The 22,084-nt window shown below is 39.6% G+C and overlaps 1 protein-coding gene across 7 annotated transcripts in view; it reads right to left on the bottom strand.

Moving 5' to 3' along the window:
• Window positions 1–22,084, bottom strand: part of SLC39A10 (solute carrier family 39 member 10) — a 108,017-nt gene that overhangs the window by 21,819 nt on the left and 64,114 nt on the right. For 3 of the 7 annotated variants that reach the window (XM_062619658.1, XM_062619659.1, XM_062619664.1), the window contains exon 1: window positions 15,140–15,548. The exons of 3 other annotated variants lie outside the window; for them this stretch is intronic. In XM_062619658.1, coding sequence (XP_062475642.1) covers window positions 15,140–15,148 — 9 coding nt within the window. In that variant the 5' untranslated portion in view covers window positions 15,149–15,548. One more of the 7 variants, XM_062619660.1, reaches the window with a different exon arrangement.

The following is a 22,084-nucleotide window of genomic DNA, read 5'->3' as shown; positions in this document are numbered from 1 at the left end:
AGGGACATCAGAGAGCTTAATGGGTAATCACTGTATACTACTGTTTTATTTTTATGAACACCAGCTCAACCATCAGTCTGGAATGACCCCAGTTTGTTTCCAATCACCTACATTGCAGTTATTATTTTAATGGCTGTGACCATCTTTTCAAGTAAATTAGTTCATCCCCCAAATTTACTGAGATATTATTTTCATATAGTCATTTTCACGCATGGATTCCATGTAAGGCAGCCTTAATGTTTGTATAAATACATCACTGGCATTCAAATAGAAACACCGAAAGCATCTCGAAGCACCTTCCAGAAGCTCTCTGAATTCTCCTTTGAGGAAACAGGTAAGTACAGAGTTGTTACTGGTGGAGTACAATGAAACTGGTTGCAAATCTTCATCCAGAAGTCACTGGACTAAGTCAACTCTCAGATTGTACGACTGCCTGGAAACTCACTCCATAACCTTTAAATAAAGAACATATGCTCTTTCTCACATGGGCTGAGAACCTGGGCTCTGTGACTTACATCATCCCAGGAAGCAGAAACATTCTGGCAGTAAGTAAAGGTACTGGGTCAGGAGTATGGCTGGTGACAGATCCAACACAGCTCCATATTTCTGTGCAACTTCCATCAATGGGATTTACAATCTTGAATGTTACTGAATGCGAAGAACAGGTTCAGGATCTGGAGTAAGCAGTTAAGATACACGCAAGACAAATGAAAGCCCAGGGAGAAATGTGAACTTAAATATGCTTGCACAGAAGACAGCAGCAGCAGGTAAGTACACGGAATGTACTGTAACGCTCTAGCAAATCGTTCAGTACCTTTTTAACTTCACTTTCTCACTAGTGAAAACAGCTTCTCAAGTTTAAGTGAATTTCAGTTACTCAAAGGATACTACTTCTGTAGGTAAAACACCTTTTCTCACTCTGCCACACAATGGTAATATAACCAGAACAAGTCAAATTATTCTTATTTAAACAAGCATGGATTCAGACGAAAATATCTCTACCAGGAAATTCATGACTTAGGCATGATCATAATCCTTTTCACAACCTCATGATCTTTTTCATGTGACTGTCCCATACAATACTAGGAATACATTACTTTGAAAATTTAGTCATGCATCCCTAATTCTAGTGTTTAGCTTTGAATGTTACCTTTTCTCCATGCCCTATTGGTTAAAATCATTTGCAACCGATGACCACAATTCACTGCTGGAATACAAGAGCTGAGCATTATCAGACCAATTTCAAGATCAATTAGATGTCTCACTATTTTCAGTTTAAATAGTAATAACCCTAGCACAATATTTTTAATCTTCTATTATACAATCTTCTGTATCTTCTATTGTCATTCTTGTTACAGAACAGAGATGCTTACAAAACAAACATACCCATCATAAAAAAATCTCAAACAGAAGAACTATTAAGAGTTGATTATTTATTTCTTTTTAAACAAGCTCCACTATTCTCTAGGCAATTATAAATAGCTGTCATCTTCAACCTGTCAGGCAGTATTCATATGTGTAGAATACCAGAAACCTGAAGTTTAAATCCTATACATTTCGGTGGCACAAAACTGTACATAGCTGATCTCAATATAGGAACATTAAGATTCTTGAATTCCCTCCAAAAGAATATGGAAGGGCAGCCTGAGGCCAAGGGTACCACAAAGTTGAAAAATCTGCCTATTGCTGTCAGCCTTTGCCTTATTTTATTCACTCATTTGACTCCCTTCTGCCTCCCCAGCTCAGTAATGGTTAGGCACCCAACCTGGGAGACATGGGGGAAACCTCTCCTAGCTAGCTGTCAGGTAAGAAACTACAGCACCCGTAGGCCAGAGCTGGAAACAGCAGCACCTACTCCGATCTGCTGAACTGCAAACAAGAACAGGTATTGCAGGATTCACACAGGCAGTGGGACACCTCCACCCTAAGTCAAGCTCCAAAGTTAGAACAGATGTGTAAATTTACAGTAGATAACTAGTTCGGCCACACCAGCTGACACAGCACAAACCACATACAGTGCTGCCAAATGCACCCCCTCACATCCTCATTCATCAATGCAAGCAAATCATTCATACTAAATGCAGTACTGACTGCATATACATATACAAGGTTTTAAATCAAAAGGTTTGAGGTCAAAGTCCCTGAGCAACACATCAGCAGAGTTCTTCTCTTTTCTGTAAAAACTCACAGTATTTCTGTGCTAAACCACTGTCTGCCTTTGGTGTTTCATCTATTAAACGGAATCACCTCTAATGAAAGTTGGTACTCTTTTTTACAGCCTTTTTCATTCAGTTTCCCTTGATACCTAAAACTTCTCCACAATGCCTTCTATTTCAACTGTTCTTCTTTTATAGCACTTTATTTTTCAGAAGACTTCTTTAAAGCCTGGAATATAAAAATGATTTTGGGAGATATTTTGTTTATCACAAACTAGTTTGATAGTTAGGCTTTACAAGTAATGTAGTCAAACAAAATTCACACTCAACTGAAAGTCACATCTATTGTTTTTTGTTAGCGTACAACACCAACCAGAATATTCTGAAGTGCCCAATTTTCTCCCCCTCTTGCCGTTTGCTCTCAACAATTTTAATAACCTGAAATATTTGTAACATAAATGGGTTCTCCCTTTCCCATGTGCCATTCCAGGCTGTTTTAATTTCTCTCCCTTTTTAACTCTTTTTTTTTTTTTTTCCTGAAGAATGTTTTGCCCTCTTTTTTTTTCCTATATGGCAAAGAGATCTTTGAATAGTATCTCTGACTCCTCTAAGTAGTTACTCAGCTTGAACACCACAATGAGTAAAGTGCCTTAGTAACACCTCACAGGCAACCAGAAGTTTCAGAGAACTGAGAAACACAAAAGGTGTTAAAAATAAAGACAAAGCAAAATCCTTACCAAACTACTTCCCTTGTTCAGGACTGCAAAGTGTTTATGTCATGAATTTCTATTAAGAACTGCTCAGAACAACAGCTCTGTGAGAAATGGCTTTCTTTTCTTCTTAAAGAGAAATAAGTCTTGCAATAAAGCCAGCAACCACATGATGACCGCTTTTCTTACAATTCCAGAAAATTTAGATTATTTCCTATACCGCAGGTATTTACACCAATGTACACACAGGAGAGATGCCTGCAGCCCCCAGCCACTTCCACTCCAGCAACTGTGGAGTATTTTGTACTAATACTCAGTTCAGAAAAAGACTGGAATCTGAAAATCCAATGAACCCACAGTTTATTTTCCAAATTCCTAGTTTTTAACAAATGCAGGAATATAAAATCCTATTAATCCAGCACACATTTTAAAGGTAAATAATGTTTTAAAATATTAACGTGAATTTAATATATTGCCGTTACTGAATGATACCTTAAGAAAGCCATAAAAGCATTTAAATAATAATCACTTTTTGTTTTATCAGTTTTAAGCTGATGTTAGTTTCTTGATATGCAAATAGGAAAATATGCTACAGAGCTAAAAAGCTACAATTAACCACTTCTAACTTTATTTCTCACCCATCTCCTGTATTTTCTTTCCTCTTCATTTCAGTGAAACAGGTTTGTGGATTTAAGTAGAAGTCATTCATTTGAAAATCTACAGTGTGGTAGGAGGGGCACTTTGTAAGAAGAGACCTTTAACTAATTGATCCAAGCCATATTTGCTTAATACCAGATAAGACTTAAGTAGCACAGACAGCATTTATGCATAACTGAACACCCCAGGAAACCTTTAAAAATGTGAAATGTTAAGTATTTGAAATGCTAAATCCTAAGCTTGCTAGAAAATGATCCTAAACTAATACAGTAGCAATCTACTAGCTCAGTTATCCAGAAAGAGGCATTTATTTTGAACAGAAGAAAAACGGACAGCCTTCTTCAAAAAGCCAGTTATCTGTAATAAATTGCTGAGTACGGGATCCTTCTCAAAGCTCAAAAGAAAATAAACCCATCAAAACAGCTGGAAATTGTGTAAGTATTAGTTTTGCTTACCAAGAATTAGCTTTCAGTCTTTCATATATAAACCGTACATAGTCCGTAAAACATCTATTAATGCACAAAATTTATAACTGAGCTGGTTTGATTTTGTGCCAGCATTCTACTGCTTAATGAGGTTCTTTCAAGATACCAGTGCTGGGAAGAATTAAAAACTTAAAAAGATGAACCAGTTACACCTGTATTTTAATATCTTATTTTTCTATGGAGAGTAAGCAAATGTTTTTTGTTAGAACTAAGGCTGAAGTTCAACAAACATTTTAAGATGGTGGTGTACTTAAAGCAGCAGTCCTGCCCTCCTCCACTGCTTCATTCACTCATTCCCACAAACATTTTTGTATAGCATCACATTTGTTTGCTGATCTGTTCACTGTGCAGCTGTACAAGTAGATTCTGCTGAAAAAAGCCTAGAATAATAATAAAAAGATTATTTTCAAGACAGATTATTTTTCCTATCTGGTTCACTGTGCAGCTGCACAAACACCACAGTCCACACAAAAAAAAAAGATTAGTCTTGCTTTTGGTGGCAGCACCAGCTTACAGATTTGGTTGATCTGCAGCCTTACAGTATTTTGGCCTTAGCACAAATGAAACAACTGGCCACCTCAAAATGTATTTAAATAACACTGAAAAAACAGCAGCAGACAAATTTCCTATTGAAAGCTACTTGAGAATAATTTATCCAATTTTCTCTTCAATACAGAATAATGTTTGCAAGAAAGTGTTAAAACCAGTTGCAGTATTTTTCTTCTTCCAGTAAGTTAAACCACAATTTCACTATACCTATTTCATCCTTGTGCTATATTAAAATACTTGAATTATGTTTAAAGGCATTAAAGGCATGGCTTTGGTATGGGTTTAATTCCTACTATTACAAATTAAAAAACCTCCTATCACAGCTACAGTCCAAAAGGGATGATGCATGTCTGCTACAAAGCTGATGACTTTATTAAAGCTATCAAGTACAAAAGTCCATTAAAAACCAGGACTAAGGCATGTTTCTGTTACAAGTGCTATGCCAAATTAATGCCTGGAGGATTATAATTATTAAAGTCTATGTCTAGAATTCAGGGGTTACAAATTTTTTTACTTGACAACATATCCCACTGACTGAAAGATGTCTTTTTTTTTAATAGATTAACAAAGCACTGTCACAGACTTTTATAAGGCCCTCTGTCAATGTGCCATTCAAATTCTTCTTAGCAAATTCGTTCTGTCAAGAGTACAAATCAAGAGAAATACTACTCTTCTTAAGAAAGACAGAGCCTTCTTTTCATATGGATGTACAGGCAATCTGGGAGACACAGGCAGCTGCTGGAACCCCTCATACCTTGAGTTAGAGGGCTTCCAAAGATGTCTTTGTTCAATAAATGTGGGAGACAAACGTGTTTGTAAGGACATCTTGGCTGACTGAGAAGTAACACTGACCAGTCTGACATGTGACCTAAAATATCCATATGCATGTCAACTGGTAGATCCACCAAGAAAATGCTGAACAAAAATGTGTAATTTCCATCACATTGCAAGTAAGACATCAACAGAATTCACTGCCCAGCTCTCATTTATTTTAGCCAAGCTTATTGTTAAAGATCTACATGGCTACCAGTTACAGGGCTGGCATGATGATCGAGGCAACCATTCAAAATGACTCTAATACTGACTGGCTTCAAAAATCACCTACTTTGAACTGCTAGCCTTTCTTAACAAGGTATTAAAGCAACTTTGAAGGGACACAACTTTGAGGCAAATGACTGAAAATGTACTTGCAGCATTACTCTTACTGCAGGATTAGAGGCAGAAAAAGGGAAAGGAAGCATAGCCCTTAAGAACCTTAATCTAAAATGCAAACAGAGATATCTTCTAAACTAATCCAACTAAAAACACTGATGGGCTAAACCTTAAAAATAACATTATGTATATGTACTTCTCTGTGCCAATCACCATGCAAGTACAGGTACGTTCTAGTAGCAACACAGACAAGCAAGGACAGGAAAGTGAGACTGCATTACCAGTTTTTCTAAAACTATATTACAATTAGATATATCTAACCTAGGCTATGCTGTAATTTGATCTAGTATCAGTTCCTGGCTTTTAAGGTAACTACAATTTGGTACATTCTTCTTCTATACCTGTTCTGAAACGCAGATGTTCCCCTGTTGTTTTCCTTGAGTGTCATCATGTCTTCTTTTTACTATTACTTTAAGGATTTTTTGAACTAACTGCTGATTTGGTTCAATAACTATTGCAAGTCACCATCTTCCCCAGTGGGATTACTAGGACATTGTTTTCTATGCCACTCCTGGATCACTGATACCTTCCATCTTTATTACTGTTTTCCCTTGCTATTGGGCTGTCTTCATTGTACATGATTCTAATTACTTCTTAAGCCTCTGTGTAATTTCTGTAACACATTTCAGTAAAAAAAGAACACTTTTCATCAGGAACTTACTACTTTGATACATCCCTCTAATTACACAAAATCTGGCAATTTCAGTTAATAAGCAAGTGAAAAAACTTACTATTATTTTTTCTATCATTAAAACTTTCTACTGTCAAACTGTGGTACAAAAACCAGTTAAAAGTTACTTGAAAAGCTACTTGCTGTCTCTACCTTTAACACATGTGATCAGCAAGTGTATCTCAAAACAAATCCTGACTAATCAAGAGGCACATTCCACAAAGGGTGATGTAAAATACTTGCAGTTTTTCTCTTCTGACAAACAGAAATGGCTTGAAAGCCTACCACTGAAATTATGGGTTACTGAATGTCTTAGAGAAAGATGTTTATGCTCTTTGGCACTAATAGCTGAATCCATATGAAAACTGGACTCTAGCTCCACAATCAAAGGGTCAATACCGTTACTTCACAGGTTCAACGTCAAAAATATTTAGAGATTCATAGAATGTAAACATGAGTTTCTGTAACAAATGCTTTATTATTCCACATGGATAGCATTTTCTGTTAAATGATCCTCCCTCCCTCTCCTTTTGCTATTGTAATTGCCAGTACATCACCCCCTTCCCAAGTCTGCTGAGTGCATCAAGGCTGTATTACAAAACACCTGACTGTGATCATATTAAAGCTATTGAAAGTAAATGCATTATGTGATCAGGGCTCCCCATCTTTTCTACAAAATCTAGCCAATTAGAACTATGCTATTTCAAATTACATTACACTAATTAAGAGACTACAAAACACACTTGTGGTAGAAAGCAGCTTAAACCACCAGGCTAAACTGACAGAAATCTATCAAACTGATAGGCATCAGCAAAATTAAAATCTACTGGAAGAACCAGTTACGAATCAAGACAGTTACAGTCCATCCACACTTCTAAACTTATTTTAATACCTAAAATAGCTCAGTTTAAAATATCATTAAACATAAACAGCATGAGAATTTAATCCTGAGAAGAAGCTTTTCATTCCAGCCATCAACACCTGAAGACACCTAAGCCCTCGGGTGCTGTTAGAAGAGTCTGAAGTTTTACTTTTTCCTAGATGCACAACAGTTGCTTGTGAATCCTCTGATGCTCTTCGCAGTCATTTAAGTTCTTATGATATCTCGTCACTAGCGCAACATAGCAGGCCACCTCAGGGCCAGGTTAAGAAGTCTAAATACTTCAATAAATAGGTTCAGTATTTGGCACCCAAACGCATGTTTGGCATCCATATCTAGCTAGTACTCTACCACAGTCCCTGAGCAGAGAAGGTTTCAACATAGGGGGAAATCTTATAACCTGATGCCTGAATAATAATTGTTGAAATACCATTTTAGAAATATAGCAAAGCTAACAATGGATCTTATCTTTGGCCAGCATAATTGTATCCTCAAAGCAAAGCACAACAAATAAACAGAAATACTAAAAAGTATTTTCTTGTCGGGTAAGCTAAGCTCACTGTTTACACATTTCTGATTAAACTACATCTACTTTCAAGTTTTTAGCTTTAACTTTAATGTAAATGTAATGGTTAATAAGTCTATTACTGATAAGAGGGCTATAAGGTAAAGTTAAGGATCTTCCTTTGTTTGTTGTCAAGCAAAACCAAAGCAAACCATAACTGCATGTACAGAACAGAAAACAGCAGAGCACACATTACTTCGGATTATTATTCAAACACTTCCTGGAACTGCTGTGCTATGTTTTTGATAAGATAAGGGCAAAAAGTCAGGAAAAATATATTTTTTTCATAGTTAAACCACATTCTTTTTATTTGAAGAAGAATGCACTTCTCTCAATGTTTTGCTTTGAGAATATTTTGTTTATGAAAATGTAATTAATCCTTTGCTTTTCATGTCCACATTCTGAATTTTTTGTTAACAATTAAGCTGTGGTAAGACAGAAAATTCCAGTACATTAATTTATTTGTAGAAGCACTTGGAATTTTCCCTGAAGTGAAAATTTGCCTTTTTCTTATTTTTTTTTTTACTAAGAACTCAACAAGAATTATGTTGTCTTATTCTAAAACACTATTTTGATTTGTCCACAGTCCAATCAATAAAAACCCATTAAAATATTAAAACCATACATTTTAAGGGGTTTTGGCTTAAACTACACCACAATTAAACTATGAGAGGTGTTCCTATGCATTAAAGGCTGAAAAGCACAAAAAATAATGCACTCTTTCATTAAACAAATGCAGCCACTTAGCACTGACGAAACACCAGTTTCTGTGGGGAATACAAGACCAGGTAGGTCTTCAAAGGCAGTGAAAGTGTTTTTTAGATTGCCTAGCATGACTGCTTACTGCAATTAATTTGAGCCACAAAGTTTGATACAAAGAAACAGAAGTGAGTCATAATAATTTGTTACAGTTGCAGCATCATTAAACCATCTCAATCCATTCTTTCAGGAGTCAGCATAAGCCCCTTGTATTCCTCTCCCTACTATTAAATATACACAGTCAGTAAAAGCCACCATGGGAATTTTTGCCCAGAGCCACTAAAACTGAAATTCTGGGATTCTCTGTACCTTACCCTGCAAGATGAAGATGCATAAATTTGGACTACGCACCTTACACAACTCAATCACTTCCCTGTAGTATAAAAACAGTAACTGTGTCAAAAAGTAAGTTTTGCATGGAAGGAAATTTTGGCTGCTTGAGAACAAGCAAATAAAAGTCTAGAATATATTACAAACATCAAGAAATTATCTATGGGCATATTATAATAAAAAGCTAAATTTTGTTATACATCCTGCTGCAACTACTGTATAGTCAACTGAATGTATGGTGCAAGTCTTGAGAGCAGCTGGACAATTCAAGCACCATCACCTAATACAATGCCTCTTCTAGACACTTCCCTCGATATGCAGTTCAGAATGGGAATGATTGCAAGTCTACCCTGTTTATGTATTATATCAGACACCAAATAAACAAGAATATTTTATTTTTATTTAAAAAAACCCAAACAAACAAAAACCCCACAAACACCAAATATGGAGCAATGCAAGGCTACCACATTATTTAGACTGCAGTCAAGTAGCGTATCTCTAAAGTTTTAATGTAAGCTAGCACAAGTTAGAATTGTACTTTTCAGCTGAGATACTGTCTTTTATAGACAGATATATTCAGGTCAGCAAAATAAAATGCTTCTTTGCTCTGCAAACAGAACTAGCAGATAAATATAGCCTAAATCAGATGGTTTGCATTTCATGGAGTGAGAATACTTACCAAGGTAGCAGAGCCCTGATTTAAGAGTTCTTTCTTTACAGGAATGGACCACAGAAATTGCATAGAGCCTTGAGAAGTAATGTAATCAGTTATAACATAGACTACAATATTCCACTTGACAGTAAAGAAGCTCTTCAGTACTGCTCTGTATATGATACGTAGTAATGCCTACTGCAAAATAAGTGGCAAAATAAGACTTCAACCCAGATGAGTACCTGCACACTACTGCCCTTGCAGGAAACACTCAGTTGTAGTATTATTAGTAATGGTGAAAGGTGAGTTAAACTCAACTTACAGCTGTAGAAATGACATATGGTTACTATCATGAACAATTTCAGAACCAGTCATCCAGGTATACAGTGCTACTCAGTCCTACTTAAAATGCAAATCAATATTGGCAAAACATTGCAAAGCAAGTCATAGGCTCATGGAATGGTTAGGGTTGGAAAGGACCCTGGGCCATCGGCAGGGACGCCTCAACTAGACGATGTCGCCCGAGGCTCTGAATATTAATAAAATACTCAAAACACCTATTTGAGGAGAGTACCTTGGGTATTTGCTGTATGTTTTTCTTTGCTTGGCTTTGATACTCAAACCTAAGTATGGCTGCAAGCTATCATCAGCAATAAGCTTGATTAAAAGAGGAACTATTTATAGGTGCCAATCACCAGCTGTAAATCTATTACAATTTAGTTATCTTTCAGAATTCAAGATATTATTTTTATCCATTAATAATCATCACACTGCAGTGATAAAAATGCTGCTGCAATAAAAACATACGAAGATCAGTTTATTAATGTGTTACAAATCAGGTGATCTTGAGACATCTATCTTTATATAGAAAGTTTATGACAGCACCTATCTGGAATTCACTTTTCATCACTACAAGCCGTGACTGGAAACTATTTTGAAAGTGTTTATGACCTACATGCAGAAATACTGCACAAAGTCTCTGCTGATCATGATTCTATGGAAATCCTGCAGTCTTGCATAAAACATCCTTCATACATTCTTAATCTGAAGAGTTTTTCATCTCATGTATGCATTTACAAAAAGACTAACCACAGGAATATTTTTACAGGACTTGATTTGATTAGTAAGTTTCAGATGTGATCATAGTTATTCACTGATTTTCAGCACTATGCAGACTTTATCTCAGTTCTAGATTGGTTTAGCTACAGACAGATATGTTCCTCGTAAGTGAAAGTGAGATTTTAGAACTGCTCTTCAGAAAAAACCTTAATCAAAACAAAATACCCCCCCCAAGAAAAAACAAACCTGGAGACCAGTTTTATTAATTTGCACTGCCCAAAATCTCTAATAAACACAACCTAACTGATCTAGGTTAATTTTGCTCATGTTCAAGATCCATTTAAGAATATTTCCTATTCTGTTCATGTTGTTCACAGAGCCATAGTAACAGACAAATACACCCAACTTCAGACTCTCCAACAAACAGTGCAGTATTAACTTTTGTAACAGGTCCATACATTTTTAGTAGCAATCTAATTTTGCAGTAGAACAACCAGCAAGGTTTTCTTCACTGGTGCTTCTGCTTTGGAAAGCATCAAGCTATAGAAAAGGTGATAGCCAGATGAGAATGAAGCTCATAGGTTGTCAAAAGCTGAGAAAGAACAGACAACAGCTGAGTCATTCCTCCTCTGCAGCAACAAAGTCAGAAAACTGAAAGAAGATGAGGCAGCACAATGTGATACCCAGAAGATGAGGATGTTTCCAGTACAATGAACTGTGTCCCTCAGCATGAGTACAACACCCGACATATAATTTCAGCATCCCTTCTTCTCATAAGCTTTTGAGTTGAACACCAGGAAACCATCATCTTATCTTCCCTGTCTTTCATGCTGGCTTCCAGCTTTTTGGGCATTAAAACCTGTACAGGATTTTGATTATCACAACAGGTAACAAAACACAAGTGACTTCAAACAACTATTTTTTAACTTCTTTACCCGTCAGATTTCTATTACATAAAAAAGGGAGAAAGAAAACGAGTAATGGCACTGATGCAATAGCACATGAAGTATTATGAATAGGTGGACTGATACAGTGCATACCTTGCCTTTAGATTACAATGTAGGCAAGACACAGTTTCCAGCATTTTAATCAGTTTCTGAAGCTTAAAAAAAAAGTTTTGATATAGCTTTGCCTAATGGGTACACATTTCCTTTTCAGACTTTATTGGGTGCATTTCAAGTAATATCCCAGTTGTAATTTAAGAATGACCTAAAACCAATCTAAATTCTTTCTGCATCAAGCATTACTTCAGGCCTTTATCAAACTAAAATTACTAGTTCTCATTTAAGGTAACTTCAGCGGCCCATCCCCAAAGATGAGATCTTGTCATATGATAAAATTGTTTTAGATAACTGCTAAGTTGGACTCCCACAGGAAAACAGGAAGTGATGCTGATTTTCTTCATATTAGGACAGAAATTGCTTCCCTAAAGGCAATTCTTAGTATTCAGAGAACTCTCCCAGCACCTAAAGCTAATTCTGTGAAAAGTATACCTACACCAGGAACAGAGGAATTCCGATTAGGCTTTCCTTCTTTGAAACGTCTACTAGTATTTTCCATTGTGTTGAGAAGAGCCAGGATACACTCATTTGACAATTCTGAAAACATGTTACAACACGCGATAAAATAGCAAATGCTCTGACAGTTGACAGCCAAACTGTTAAGAAAATGGAATGAGGTTTTCTTGTTCTGATATAATTTTCATTGACACACACAGTTATATGCCTGTCCATCCCCGATTTGTAAAGGTGCCACGATCTTTCCATCAGAGTTTAGGAACAAATCTTGACTTGGAGGAAAACTTTCATGGAGCTCAGCTTTTAAATAGCTTCTGCAACTTTAATTCAGTAATTCCATCTGCTGGAAACACTTAGTTGTTTCAAATCCAGACTGATTTACCAAGTGCCCATTGTAAACTCAAAATAAACTTCCACTTCTGTAAAAACTGTGACAAGAGACAGGAATAACAGTCATTACAATAGGTACAATCATGATCAAACAACATGAAAAACAGGCAAAGCAAACAAGTCTAAATATACTTCCTTTGGGACTATACAGACCCAAGTCTGATGTCCATGTGATCTGGGCACTACCTAAAAGCTTCTTCCTAGCTAAATCAACCACTGTTTTGCTGAAAAAGTTTTATGGATATAAGTATCTAAATTACAGTTGCTTGACTTAGTGAAGAGCACCAAGGAAATTTATGCCAGTTGGATACAGTAAGTTTTCTATATACCTTATTTTTGCAAGTCAAACTACACAAAAAGTACGTATCTTACGAAGGCTTCCTACTGAACACTCAAAATGAATGGCTTATTAACATGTGAGGCCTAAGTACCAAATGCACTCAATACTCTCCTCCTGACTTTTCACATCTAACTCTGGAAGATGGATACTGTTACAATGCCACATAGATCTTAGCCTGAGATCACTAATTAAAAAAGGAGTATTTCCAGGCACCGCAGTAGACAGAGGTCAGCACCAGGATCTGCGCTTTTTCACATGAACTTTCTGCAATATACTTGAATTACCTGATGATCCAATTTCACTTGATTTTTTTTTGTAATGGGAGAAACTAATGTTAAGGCAACCAAGCCTATGAACACATTTGTGTCACTGTAAATGACTTTTCTGTAATTGCACATTTTATGACTGACTGGATACACACTCCAAACTAGCCAACCTGGAAAAGGCACGAAGACCTACATGAAAGCAAAGAACCTTAATTAAAATAAACCTTATTGTTTTGGAGTTTTTACCTAGGCAGAATCACTTTTCATGTTGCCTATTCCAGATATGCAACTGCATACGATCCTTCCACATCTGCCTGTGGACACTAGGACACATACCCATACGGAACTGCCACAGTAATCTCATAAAGCATACACAATTAATTCAGAGACTATATAAGGCCACATTCTCTTTTATAAGTGGATGGCACTGCCATGTACTTTCTTCGTCACAAGTACGTAAGTGTTGAAAGCAGTTCAGAAAGAAGCACTGCAGGACAGTGCCCACAGTTCCAAGTTTACAGCAAAAATGTAAAGTCTATAGTCAGTCTCAAGAGTTCTTGGGAACCACAGAATTTTTTCCACATTATTTTCTTATATTATACTGAGCATTAGCCTAAGAAGTTACTATTAATAAGTCTGACTCTTGCTTTGAAGTTGAGTCATACGCTCCACCAGTCCACACAGAACGCCCATTCCCCTATGCATCTAATGGAAAACACATTCATCAGTGACAGAAACTCTTGAGTTTGTTCTGTTAAAATATTTTTTAAAACGTAATAGGATACCTGTTTTGCACAGAAGTACTCTTTCATTGTCACCATATCAGTTACTACATTGTGACACTAGAAGATACCAGCTGGAACTCTCCAGGAACATCTTGTAACTAGATGGCAATTGCTTCCATGTTTCTGAAAATTTAACCGGGCCTTCCAGTGTACATTTCTCAACAGTGCATCAGGCTCCACGTATCAGTTTCCCTCAGTACTATCATACTGAGGCATGGTATGACATCTTCACTTAGAAAAACAAATGATGATTGCTGCCTGATGATACCGTTTTTAGAGTACTAGAAACCAGAATTGTTTCTAAAGTCAGGCAGGTCTTGCTCAGAGGCAAGAGCTGAACAGCTAGCAGGTACCAACACTTCTACAGAAGCCCCCACAAAAGACAAAGATAACTAAACGTTTTGAAGAGTGATTTTATTCCAAAGTTTCGACGTTACGTATGTTTCCAATGGATTCAGCATAAGCAGTAGAAACAGTTGAGATCAGCAATCAATCCCTTTCACACATTTCTGTGTACGGCATACTACACCCAGCGACAAAACCTCTAGACCCGCTCGTAACTTTAAGGTTACATGCAGGTTACAGCCCAAGCGTTATTTCTGCAGTTTTAACGCTAACTAGAAACGTCAGGCCAAGCAGAATTCAATCTTGTGGCTCCCTCATCATCCATCATCACTATGTTGTCCCTCAACAGATACGCCAACATACGAGAGAGCCACACACACAGCACCGAGACCCCCCCTCCCGCACACCCGCTGACAGCGACCCTCTCCTTGCAGCAGCACCCTGTGCGGAACCGTAAAAGACAGCACCAGCACCGTGTGTCTGCACCCGGGAACTCCACGTGGCCCCGCAGGGTCGGCCACTCCACAAATCGCACTCGGGACGGGCACGGGAGAATAAGGAAATAACAAGAGCCAAGGCGAAAAGAGCTCTACGCGCCGCCCGGCGACACCCGCCGGCCCGGGACACGGCTCAGCCTGCGGCGGGATTCACCGGGAGCCCGCGCCGCCGCCCGCCCCCAACCAACCGCCGCATCCTGCCGCACCCCACCCCTTTTCTCTCTCCGCCCAAAACGGCGAGGGCAGTTACAGCCCCGTAGCCGCCGCCACGTCCCAGTCCCCTCATGAGGCAAAGGGGGGGCGGGGGGGATTTACCTGCCGCATGGTCGACTCGAGAGCCGGGGGAAGAAAGGGGTGGGGGGAGATGCGCCAGGACTACGGCGGCGACTCGTGTTCCGCCGCCTCACGGGGGAGACCGGGCACGGCTCCCCCTACCCATTCCAACCACCGCCCCCCGGCTCCTCGCCGGCCTCCCTCGCCCACCCGCGCAGCTCCCCGGCGGGTCTCGCCGCCGACACGTGATGAGGCGGCCGCGCCGCCGTGTCCCCCGCTCCACATCCCGGGGAAGCTGGTGTCCGTTACCGCCGACCGTCACCAGCTCCTTCTCCTCGTCCGCAAGCCCTGCGCGCCCCTCAGCCCCCCACCCCGCCGCCAGCGCGGGGGCAGCCGCCACCCTCACCGCAGCGCCGGCCGGTTGTGGGGGAGGGAATGTAAACAAATGGGGTTTTATAGCTACCTCACTCGAGTGCCGTGTGCATCTCCCTCTCCGCTCGGTACCAAACCGCCGCGGCGCCTCCTCCTCCTCCTCCTGCAGCTCTTGCTGCGGCCACGCTATTCACTAACCGCGGCTACGCCAGGCCCCACACTCGCCACTACGCACCATGCGGCCCGTTCTACACACGCGTGCCCGCAGCCCGCTTCACCCAATACGGAGCCATTTCCTCCCCTCCCCCCCGCAGCTTCATTCCGCTCCCCCCTCCTCTGCTCCGCTGCCGACTACGAAAATGGCGTAGCGCGGTCTGTGCGCTCCCCCCCTGCCTTGCGGCGGCTTGCGCTCATCACTCAAGCGATCCGAGCGGGGAGGCGGCCGGGGCGGGACGCAGCCCCGGGGCAGAAGGCCGCGAACCCCGGGTACCGCCGGCCGTAGCTGCGCCGCCTGCTCCACCTCGTCTGGCCGCACAACGGCCGCGGGGCCCGGGAGAGCCTCCGGCCCAGAGCCTTGCGGCCCGCTCCTGGCGGGTGGCGGAGCGGGGAGCGGAGCCGCCGGCCGTACTATGAGGCGCCGTTGGCCGCTACCCCGGCGGCGAAGAGCCGGCAGCTTGGAGAGAGCCGGGCCTGCCGCTGGGGTCGGGGTAGGGCCTTCGTCTGCAGCCGCGGAGCTGTCTGTGCTTTCGGTGGCAGGGGAGGAAGGGGTCTTTCAGGGACGAAGGGGTATTTCATGGCTGGAGCTTGACGTTCTTTTAGAGATACCTCTCCGAGAACGGGATACGTATTACCCGCCATTTATTTAACTCTGGAAACCGCTGTTTAGATGATAAACATTCCCCCTGTTGGAGGAGGAGCCCCTCATCACGATGCATTAGATTCCTAGGCAACAGCTACAGAACTAAAAGTAATACCGTATGTAAATTAAAACCCTTTCCAGAACAACACCGAAAACGTCTTGGTTTACAACAGAACATCTACAGAATATAGGAGTCCTTCACATCAAATACTGTTTCGAAATAGACCAGCTTACTCTGTAATGGTTATTTATAGAAAGTATGTTCAGAGGCTGAAGTGCAGTTGTAGGGACACCTCAGATAAGTTTTAGACCGTTCCATTTTTTTTTTTTTTGAGTAGTTTGCACACAATTTTCAGCATAGTTTACTTCAAAAATAACTTGATGTTTCCATAGCAGGCTTAAATCTGCAAGCAAACCACCACCACCTCTCCCTTTGTTAAGGACACGTGTATTTCTCTTTTTGACTCTTAATGTTACCAGATTGAACTAATTCACCTTTCTAAACTTAACCCTTTGTTAAACCGGATGATTCACACCAGCACAGCCTAAATCTGGCCTTTCAGATCCAGAATCCTGTCCTTTCCATAGTCCTGTCTCAATCCAAGCCTTGGCTTGAGATAGCCAATCTCAGCCACCCTAATATCCTTCCAAAGTCATTATGTGAAGTTTTGCTTGGTGATACGTCCCTAGAATACAAAACAAGTACAGAATACCAAAAATGTAAAGGATTGATAGTACTTGCTTAGAAACCAAAGTTTGATACCTGTAAGACTCAAAAAAACCCACATAACACTGAAGTCACAGTGCAAAGGAAACCCAGAGTAAACCTTCCTTAATAAATTGAATAATCATTAAAACGCAGATAATGTAATAAACTGACTGAAAGACATGTAACCTATCAAACAGGACCTAAGACCACATCAGTTCTATGTTAATGCTACACCAATCTTTCAATCATGTGATCCTGAATCTTTACTGAACTTCTCCAATTACTCCTTTGTTGGTTTTTTCTCTCCATAAATTTCATATCCAAGGGATAGACTTTCTAAATTCAGATCTCCTCCAGCACCTTTTCCTCTCTTTAGTATTTATTTGGAGGGGAAAAAAATAACACCTGCATTCCCTCCCTCCTTTCTTCCCCAATGCCTTATGGAATCAATCACAAGAATACAAACCATCCTAGTCAAGCATTTGACAACCTATGCCCAGGTCACGTTTCAGGGAATGTGAAACCGATTATGAGGTTCTAAACCAAACTGTTACATCAGATCATTTGCACGTGGATTTGAATGGTTCCTGATTTCAGAGCAGGTCTTTTATCTCTCAGAATTTTCACACAGCAAATAAAATACAGAGCTGCTTCTGACACTGGTCATTAGACACCTACCACAATACCCACTGCTGATCACTAGGTGTGACTGAATTCTGCTTGCTCTTTGGTCTAGAGTAAAAATACACTGAGTGCAAAGAATATAAAAAAATGTAAAGTTTTCCATCTTCTTCCTTCAGAGTTCAAACTGAGTGAACTGTACACAGTAATAAAAGAGAGCATACGGGGTTTATTAGCTTTTCCAAATAAAATGCAAATAATACCATAAAACCCCAAAATCCAGAACTCCAGGAAGAACACTACAATCATAGAATCAATTGAAATTAAGGTGTTTACTACAGAAATGTCCTTCAAAATTTCAGGCTTGGTTGATTTTCACTAGTTTTACTGTATTTAGAAAAGTTACATATATAGGGGGGTAAAGAAGCTTTTCTGAAGGCAGCTTTACCTTATTGTGGAGATACTGTTGCTATGTAGTTACTTCCCAGAGATTCACCCAAACAGGGTATACCAATAAAAAAATTTATGTTAGTGGTTTGTCTCTTCAGAAGCCTTCCTCCTCTCCAGCTGTTACACGTTCCGACATGCAGCTGTGTATTTTAAAGCCAGAAGGGACCATTAGTAGGCCTGCCAGCACTATGAGATGAGAATATCGTTTCCTGTTAAGAAATGTGAGTCTCATTTGTATTTTGACTTAGGCTGTAATCATCCTGGTTAGTCTGCTCTGGGCTTTCATCTGATACATTGAAAAGCTTGTTTGTATTTAGAATATTTTCCCTATAGTTGTACATTGTATCTTGCAACTGGGTTATTTCTCCCTAGTTTTAACTGTACATTGTAATACAAGAACTGCCTACACCTGAGTAAAATCAAGTATGAGTTTCTGTACCTCAGCTTCAGAAACGCAGAACAAAAGCTATTAAATCAGGCATTACTATGAAAAGCAGAGAATATGCTTCCCTGTACAGCATGTGGAACAACATTCTATGCTGCAAGGAGCTGGTACAACAGAGCAGGGTAGCCAGCATCGCTGGTAGCTCAAGGTAACACAAATCCATGCAACAAATCCAGATTGACTTTTTAAGCTTCAAACAGAACAATACCTTACTATACTTTTAGAACAGAACTGTCTTTTATTTTTTCATCCTCTCACAGGGTGTGTACTTGCTGAGTAACACTGCACGGTACATGCTCGTACATTGGTCTGCAGGAAAGTAATGTATCCTGTCAAGTAATATAGAAGGGCTTGGTGTATAATGCTGTGAAAGCAGATTGTGGCTTCTAGCTGGGCTCGCCTCAAGATGGGGTCCTCTCTAGAGACACATCTCCAGCTTCAGTAGAGTGCTATGACCTTTCCAGTACGTTGTGGACCTGATGCATCTGGTCAGCAGACCCCAGTTTTGGGTCAGCCAGTTGTGTTGCCATAGAAGATTGTAAAGGAAGTGACAGGACATAGTGTCATGCTTCAGTTGTGAGATGCAGGCCTAAACAGAAGATCTGTGAAATTAGACAGTCTGACAGATCTCATATGCTGATTTCTCTTCCTTGTAACAGCCCAGTTTTGCATGTGAGGGATAAAATGCTGACATATATACACGTATACATGGAAGTAGTAGCTAGTTTAGAAGCAACTTTTTTTTCTCAGTACTAATAAATAGTAATAGAAATAATTTAGATTTTGCTTCCACTTGTATTCTTATACCCAGTGTCCAGGTTTTGGCTGGAATAGAGTTAATTTTCTTCCTAGTAGCTGGTGCAGTGCTGTGTTTTGGCTTCCGTCTGATAACAGTGCTGATAACACATGGATGTTTTAGTTGTTGCTCAGTAGCACTTACCCTGATCAAGGACTTTTCAGTCTCTCATCCTCTGCCAGCATGGAAGAGCCCAGCTGGGAGGGAGCAGAGACAGTACACCTGACCCAAACCACCTAAAAGGATATTCAGTACCATATGATGGCAGGAAAAGGGACTTTCAGCCTGAGGGAGTAACCTTGAGAGGCACCCTGCACAAGGGGAGATCACCACTTTGCAGCCTGCTGCCATACAGGAGAGCTTCATGACACCAGTTAGTAAATCTGCGCGCAGGTTTAATTCTTAAATCCTCATACTGCATCTGACTGTAAGCAGAAGAAAGAGTCTTGTGAACTTTCTTTGGAGACTGGAAACAATATGTTGAAAAAGATTTTGACTGGGAGAAATTAATTTAGAAAACTAGTAGTTGAAGGTGTACGTTTCTTCTGCTAGTTAAGTGGGGAAAAAAATGTTACTATTTCTTGCCAAGATGAAATTTTGTACCCCTCTGGCAAGTTTAACTTCTTTGGCTGAAGAACCCAACTTAATTTTCTTACTTTTGAAATATTGATGTCTCAAGAAAAAGCCAAGATAACAGCCTGAAATGTCAATTTCCTCCTTTATTTGGAATCATTCAAAGATTTAATCAGAATTTAGGGCAGTTTGAATGCCAACACAGCTGGGTTTGTGGTATGTATTACATGTGTGGGTTTTTTCCTGTTCTTTTCTAGCTTCTGTCCTTGCCCTTCATTCATTCTGAGAGCCTGAGTTAAAGTCACAAGTGCCATTTCTTATTTGACAATGGCCAACAAGTATTATTGAGCTTGCTGAAGAGATTCAGAGTTAGCTAGCAGCAGAGAGTTAACCATGAGGAGTTAGAGAACGGTTCACAGGGCAGAGCTATTGTCAATGCTGACTTGCCTACCAAAGAGATTTTACCAAATTCCTTAGAAGTGAAAGAGCTTTACTACAGGAGGCTTTGCTCAGAAGTGCACTGATAAGATCTGCTGAAGTGAAATATCAGGGCATCACACAGAAGACATTTTCTTTCCTCAATTACAGAATTTGCTAAGCTGGATCTGAAAATATGACTTGTTGACAGTCATCTATTCTGCTTTGAATTTACTGATGTACTTACTGTATGTGGTCAGTCATATTGTGCAGACTTACATGTACTTTAACGAATCAGTAGTTTGATATGTATTTATTCCCAGGCTGTATGAGAGGGTGCTGAGATTGGGTACTGAAGCAGCAAAAACTTTGCTTATGGCAAGGACATAAGTGAAGACATTTAAGCATCAGGGTGAGCTTAAGTATCCCTACAAGCAAGTAGTGATTTGGTGATTAAAGTCATGCTCAGAAGTAGGCAGTGATGTCCCCTGGGGGATTTCACTGCCTCAGGACTACTTGGTTTAATTGCAATGAATTTAAAGCCCAAGTTTGTTTAACTCCAAGGCTGTATATAAAAATGATACTTTTTGTAGAGGCTGTATATGCTTTTTTCCACATTCCTGCTAAACTGGGTGATCTTGTTTAAGCATTTGCTTGGCAGATTTGTTTAGTTAGTTTTAATTGGTTTCAACTCTATAAATTCCAATGATAATTCAAAGTAGATCTGGCTAGCACTGCAGTATCTGGAAAGTATAATTTGAAAGTTTCTTTACTCCTGAGAGGGGACAGAAAGGGAAATCCATCTCTTTTTTTTTTTTTTTTTTTTTTAAATTCTTACCCTTCTCTTACAACAGCATTGTCCTACAACAACATGTACATACTCTCCTATTCAGACCATATATAAACATGTATGGGCTTATATGTAGGTTTTTAAGCAAATATATTAATGTCAATGACAGAGTCTGTGCAATTTTAAATATGGTACTATTGTAAATACTGGCAGGAAATTCGTTTAAACAGAAGCGCATGTTTTTTATTCTTTTAACATGTTAAATCAAGATCCATATTTTATAGACCTCTCTTTTAGAAGTATTTTAGTTTGTCTCTTTGTGGGTGTTGCAGTTTAACCGCAGCTGGCAACTGAGTACCATGCAGCCACCGGGAAAGGGCTAGGCTTTCTGGTTTTTTGTTTTTAAACATAATCTCACATTTTTGGTGAAAAATAAGTTTAGAACCAATGAAAAATATTATTATTTAAGGCTACATAAACATCAAAGGATATATGTCAAAGGTTGTGATGCTGCAGCAACAACCCAAGTGTTTGTTCCGCACAAAGCCTTTTTTCTGCAATATGGAAAAAAGCCAGTATGACACGCAGACCATTGGTTAAGTTTGCAAAGCTGGCAAACACCAGTGTAGCTTATCCACAGGAAAACTCCTGCTGGGCAAACTTTACTTTATTAAATGACTCTCCCTTTGTTTTATTATTTGTTTGGAACATAACTTGCCAGCCCTACTCTTTAAAGCATCCCAAAACCCCTTAATGGTATTCAAGACACATATTTTACTGGTAGCAGGGTCAGGATAAGATTCAAAATGTAAGATACTAGAAAGTGAGGACAGTGTGTCACAGCTTTGTTGCTCTCTTGCAGACTTGAGTTTATTTGCAGACTTGGGTTTATTTATTTTTCTCCTTTCCTTCCTGTCTGTTGAGAACACCTGCTTGCTTGTGGCATCTTTTCTGT

The sequence above is a fragment of the Pezoporus occidentalis genome, unplaced genomic scaffold (genome assembly GCF_034315485.1).
Source record: "Pezoporus occidentalis ecotype Australia unplaced genomic scaffold, CSIRO_AGI_Poc_V1 ctg213, whole genome shotgun sequence".
In the NCBI taxonomy this organism is placed as follows: Eukaryota; Metazoa; Chordata; class Aves; order Psittaciformes; family Psittacidae; genus Pezoporus; species Pezoporus occidentalis.
This window is presented reverse-complemented; position numbering and strand designations above follow the sequence as displayed.